The following is a 6000-nucleotide window of genomic DNA, read 5'->3' on the forward strand; positions in this document are numbered from 1 at the left end:
ACAACTCACTGAACAACTCAAGGAAGATGGCTAGAATTATGTTGAGATGTGCAGTCTTCTCCAGGGACCCAGGTTGTTTGGGCTGGAGGGATCAGAGCAGGAAGGGGAGAACACCTGACTCACAGAACAGGGGAGGGATGGGGAGCAAGAGAACCCGGCACATGGCATATCCAGCTACCAGAACAATCACAAGGTAAACATCGAGGGAAGGTGGCAGAAACTTCTGTCGGAGTCAGGTCAGATAAGCCCTGAAGATGTATGGTGAAGGAAGGAAAAGGATTCAGGCAGAAGGCAGGAAAAGGGCTGGTGACACCCTGGTACTGTCAGAAAGGCAGCTGTCCTGCTGGTTTCAGAGCAGGGCAGAGACAGTCCTTATGCACATGTCCCCATGATAAAGCTTCACAGAAGATACGAGGATGGAGCTGTTTATGCCCTGCTGCTGCTAAGTCACTTCAGTCATGTCCAACTCTCTGTGACCCTTTGTATGTAGCCCTCCAGGCTCCTCTGTCCATGGGATTCTCCAGGCAACAATACTGGAGTGGATTGCCATGCCTTCCTCCAGGGGATCTTCCTGACCAAGGGATCGAACCCATGTCTTTTGTGTCTTCTGCATTGGCAGGTAGGTTATTTACCACGAGCTCCATATGTATACTTAGATCTGGGATGGGGGTGGCAGGAGGCAAAGAGAAGCAAGGGGGAACTTTTTTAAAAGAATATAGGAGGAGGAAACTCAACTGAATTTTAGACAAGCTCTAAATACCATGTATACATTTTGACCTTGAAGTACTATTATTAGTTGATCATACCTATTCATTTAAACCTTAGAAATAGAATTCACAATTATTAGTCTATAGATCCTGTAAGGTATTTTTACAGGACATAGCTTTTCATTTTAATGTCCCATATACATTAATGTTACATATGTTGATTTAAAGAAATAATTCTATATATCAATTAATAAGTCCCCTCCCATTGTAGATTTCTAGGGAGATATTTTGATTACTAGCAACTTATACTTTATATGAAAGCATGAGATAGACAACTAAAACATAGTTTCTTTAGTAAATCCAGAATAATCACCTTCTCATATAGGTGAGAACTACAAGTGATTTTCAACTTAATTAGGTTTATAAATCAATGTGAATATTAGATCACTTATAAAAATAAAGGAAAATAGGTCTAATGTAGATTTATGTCTCTAAGGGCTATCTGCCTCCCTAAGGATATCTTTAACAGACTCTGACACATATTTAAACATACCATTTCCACAGCTCCCACTCCATGGTAGCTCAATAAACTAAGTTCCTGCCTAACTGACATATGAAATATTAGATTCTTTCTTGAATAAATTTTTTCGACTTTGATCTACACAATAACTGGTTTGCATAAATCTTCAATGTACTCCTTAGATGAAATAAAAACTTTTTAAAGAGAAATTGTGGTCAAAGATGGCATTTCATGAGACTTTCAACTTTGCTACCTGATAAAAAGCAGAGTAAAATCTCTATAAATAACCAAAGTAACAAACAGAAAGAGAACTTCATTTCACCTCAACGGCCAAATCCTTCAATGAGTGTCTTAGCTTTATGATTCTTCAGGTAGTAATTTATCTTTTTATTTACCTAAAAAGGAATTAGAGTAGTTCTCAACCTAAAATTAAAGAGAATAGGAGACCAATCAAAGAGTTAAACACCTGTTAAAAATATTAATTTGCATTCTAAGATCCCAAGACTCTGAGAAGCCATAGGACATCTATAAGATCTATAAGGTTTCCCAGTAACTATAAAGTCTTTTAAAATTGCTTCAGAGATGGTTTAAACTAACCAGATGCATCAAAAATCACGGTTCACAGAACTAAATATACACTGATGTTTTAATGTAATAGGCTTCCTATTATTCATAATTCTGGTAACATTTTTAAGTTTCATGAAATTTATTTAACTTTGAACTTAATTGAAACTACCTTCCAACAAGAGTCTTTTATAATTTCTTATATCTTTCAATCTAAGAAAATAATTCCCCCGACTGAGGAAGGAGAAGTCATTGTCTGTTATTTTCTATTGTCATGTAGATGAAATAAGAATATTAGTTCTCCTCTATTAAAAAGACAGAGAGCTCAAAAAAGTCTACCAACTAACAGATCTGAACATTTTTCACTTCCTTCCAAAAGATGAAAAATCACATCAGACAGGAAACACATTCTTTAGATTAGTGACAGGTGTACAACAACCACACCAGTCAGCCTTCCTATTCGGTGTCGGCAGCACACTCAGCAACAGAGGGGACAACTCTTCCTCTTTATTGAAGTGACATACATCGCATTATTCCTTCATCTACACATCACCAAGCAGAAAAGTTCCCAAGCAATAAAGCTACTTGATATTGGTTGAATGCCAGGCTCTTCTTTAAAAAATAAAATAAAATTGCAGTGCTAGAGAGAGAGAGAGATGCAAAGGAGGAGGAGGACATGGAGGGGAAGGAGGGTGGTGATGATGAATCTAGCTTAAGAATTTCTTTAGGAAAAAAAAAAACAAGAATTTCTTTAGGGAGGAAAGAGGGAAAGTTGTCTCTATTCTCAAACTCATTTCTCCACAGAACAGTAAACTTATTCAGGAGCTGAAAAATGTAGCAGCTTTATTTAGAAGCCAAATGATTTAGATTACACAGCACAATAATAAGGTTCAGGATATACTTAAATCTCCAGTAGAAAAGGGTGCTAGTGAAGTAAGAGTTTCAACTGTAAAAATAAAAGCCCCTGCCACCCCTCAAGGCAGCCACCAAAAACTCTTGCCTTAGTTCAGGTTTCTCTTTTTCTCAAGAGCCAAATAAACAGTACCCTCAAAGCAGTAAAACGGTGACACTGCCCAGGATACCTTCTGGAAAATGGGAGAGTAAAAGAAGACCCAGCACAAGACTGCACTTAGGACTTACCTGCTCTGATCCCAGTTGGCAGCGAAAAGGACTAGAATCTTCCTGCCATAGTGGTCCAGATTGGCCAGGCCCCCAGGGAAACCATCCTTCAGTGCCTGCTTGATGCCAGGGTCAGTGGCCTTGAAGCTTTTGAACATGTCCAGGTTCTGCTGCCGGTACTCAAAGTATTGGGCCAGGAGGCGGAAGGCCTCAAAGTGATGAAACTTCCTAGCCCGCAAGAAGCGTAAGATGAAGGCATCATCTGTGCGGAGAAAGCCAATGTCCGGCCTAGTGATGACCATGTCCCTCACCTCCTGGATGTCCTGGTGCAGCGTGTCCGGATTCTCGTTGAGCTCCAGGCGGGCTTTCTCCAGGGTCTCAGGAGAGAGACCCGCTTGTAAATGAGTCATTGTCCTGCGTGTTCCTGAGCCTTGCCTCTCTCTTGCTGACTGTCCCACCACCAAGCTGGCCCTGGCCACCACCACACTCCAGCCTCCAGACCTCCCTGCTGCCTGCTTCCTCTTCTTTACAGGAAATGATTTGTCTTGGTGTCCAATCAACTACCCTGTTGCTCCTGCTTCCCTGCACCTTTTCTCTGAAAGATAGGAACTTCTTTCCCCACCCCTCCTTAAAAACAACGTCCCGCTCTGGTTCCCTCTTCCTTTACCTCCAAAGAGATGCGGCCCTCCGGTGGCCCAGGACCCCTCTTCTTGTCCTCTCTCTCTCCTAACAAAACACCCCTAATTGCACCCAGCACAGGGGGTGCTGATCTTGGTACCGTCCTCTTCTCTTCCGAGATGGAACAAAAACAACCCCCACGCACATCTCAGCCCCAGCACTCTGATGCTTCTGCGGTCCCTACTGAACGATGCTCCTGCCAGGGATAACGATGGAAATTCTGATTAATAATAAGGTGGCTCTTCAGCGCGCTGAGCTCGGGGCGGGGGAGAGAGAGCGTCTTTGCCAGAAGGAAAAAAAGAGAGAAAGAGAGGGGAACGAAGCTTATTTTTCCTACTTATTCAGAGATGCTATTTCCAAGACATTTGTGGGATTCCGTTGAAAACGATTAGGATCCAATTAGGTGGCGACTGCAGAGAGCGCACCTTCCCTCCTCCCCTCCTGGATACACCGTGATCTCTTAAGACACCAGAAGGGTTTTTGGTGGCGTTAGCACCCGTGTGGGCTCCCCCCCAACCCCACCCCCACCAACTTCTGCCTGCCTCTAGCCCTTTATTTCAACGGACTTGCTGTGGAGGGGGGCGGGTGGGGGGAGGGCTATCTCTCCGGAAAGGTACGTTTCAAAAGCGAGGCTGGGGGGAAGAGAGGGTGGGAAAGAGGAGTGGAAGATAAAATTTAAATATCTCTACCTTTTCTACAATGCCCCAAAGCAAGAGAGAAGAAAGAGCAGCCGGCTCCTACCAGCAAACCCGGAGGCGGGGACGCTAAGCAATGCGGCACTCCCTGGCATCCATCAGCCGCGGCTTCGGAGGCGGCGGCGGCGATCGCAGCATCAACTCCTCTCGGTGGGATGGAGCGAGCAGAGAAGAGGGACGGCAGCGGGGACCCGGGCAGAAGACGCACTGGGGAGCAGCCCTGACCACATCGTCGGCAAGCAGCCGCTTCCTCTCCCCGCGGGAGGGGTGGGGGGATGGGGGTTGGGGGGAGACCAGAGCTAGGGTCACCGCTGTCCCAGGTCCTCACCCGGCCCTGCCATTCTCGCCTGCCGGAGAAGAGAAGGAAGGGAGCGAGAATCGACCGCCTGGATGGAGGAGGCCACGCGGGCAGCCGCCGCCTTTGTGCGCTCGGAGCCGCTGGGGCCGAGGGCGCGGCTGCTGCGGGCCCCGGGCCCTCACCCTGTGCGCGCCCGGGCGGCCGAAGTCAGACGCGCCCCTCCGGGCTGCCGCCGCGGCCGCTGCTGCTGCTGCGGCTCCGGCTGCCGCTGCTAAAAGAGGACTCGGCTCAGCCCAACTCCTCTCTAATTATCCCAGCACAGATCTCGCTGCGACGTAAGCACTCACTCAGCTCGCGCACGCACTCCGCTCCTCTCGCCCTGACTCGTTTGGATAGGACCGCAATTTCCGTGGCATTCAAATATCCCGAGCCCCAAGTTTAGCCCGCTCCTGGTCCCCCAACTCCCGGGCCGGCTACTTGGGACGGGCATCGCGGGGCCAGGCGGGGTAGCGACGCCCCGCAGCCTCCCCACGACCCTTTCTCACCCTTTGTGTGCAAGACCCTTGAGCTGCCCGGCGGCGAGTGGCTGTTGTAGACGGTAATTCAGCGACACAACATTTTCTAGTTCCTGTAGGAGGTAATTTTGATGTGGAAGAAGTAGGGAAACATTTTGTACTTTCCGCATTTGTTGTTGACAGAAATGTTGAATTTAGAAAAGACCAGAGTGGTTCCACAGCATTGGGCTGATGATTAAGCCTCCGGAGGAACTTATATGAATAATATTTCAAACTCTGGAAGAGGATGGAAATGAGCCGGGGTGGGGGTGGGGGGACCCGTTTTCAGAAGAAGGAAAAACAGGCACTCTTTGACTTACATTTCATAATAAAACATGTTTCTGGAGATGCATTTGATAGTTCCCTCAGTTTGATACATCTGTATACTAGAATCATCATGATTGAACCGATGAGGTTAAGATGACTAAGGGTTTGAGAAAAATGAATGCCTTGTATTTTCAAAGCACAGCATGTATTACTGAGCCTGTCACTTTATAAACTTTTGGCTTATAGAGTGTCCAATGGGGTCCTGAGTTCAGATTAACTCAATGCAACAAATGTCTACTGAGCTCCACTGGCTGTGACCATGATGGCTACTCCATTTCTCCGTGAACTTCCAGATGTTCAAGCTGGTTTTAGAAAAGGCAGAGGAACCAGAGATCAAATTGCCAACATCTGCTGGATCATCGAAAAAGCAAGAGAGTTCCAGAAAAACATCTATTTCTGCTTTATTCACTATGCCGAAGCCTTTGACTGTGTGTATCACAACAGACTGTGGAAAATTCTGAAAGACATGGGAATACCAGACCACCTGACCTGTCTCTTGAGAAACCTGTATGCAGGTCAGGAAGCAACAGTTAGAACT

At 46.3% G+C, this 6000-nt stretch overlaps 1 protein-coding gene across 2 annotated transcripts in view; it reads right to left on the minus strand.

Annotated features, from left to right (window-relative positions):
* The window catches only part of CLVS2 (clavesin 2), an 80071-nt gene extending 75352 nt beyond the window's left edge, over positions 1-4719 (minus strand). The window contains exons 1-2 of one of the 2 annotated variants that reach the window (XM_027551087.1): positions 4330-4719; positions 2932-3868 (exon numbers count right to left, since the gene is read on the minus strand). In XM_027551087.1, coding sequence (XP_027406888.1) covers positions 2932-3320 — 389 coding nt within the window. In that variant the 5' untranslated portion in view covers positions 3321-3868; positions 4330-4719. Of the gene's footprint in view, positions 1-2931; positions 3869-4277 lie in introns of both variants that reach the window. The other variant, XM_027551088.1, reaches the window with a different exon arrangement.
* Positions 4720-6000: the final 1281 nt, after the last annotated feature.

The sequence above is a fragment of the Bos indicus x Bos taurus genome, chromosome 9 (assembly GCF_003369695.1).
Source record: "Bos indicus x Bos taurus breed Angus x Brahman F1 hybrid chromosome 9, Bos_hybrid_MaternalHap_v2.0, whole genome shotgun sequence".
Lineage (NCBI taxonomy): Eukaryota > Metazoa > Chordata > Mammalia > Artiodactyla > Bovidae > Bos > Bos indicus x Bos taurus.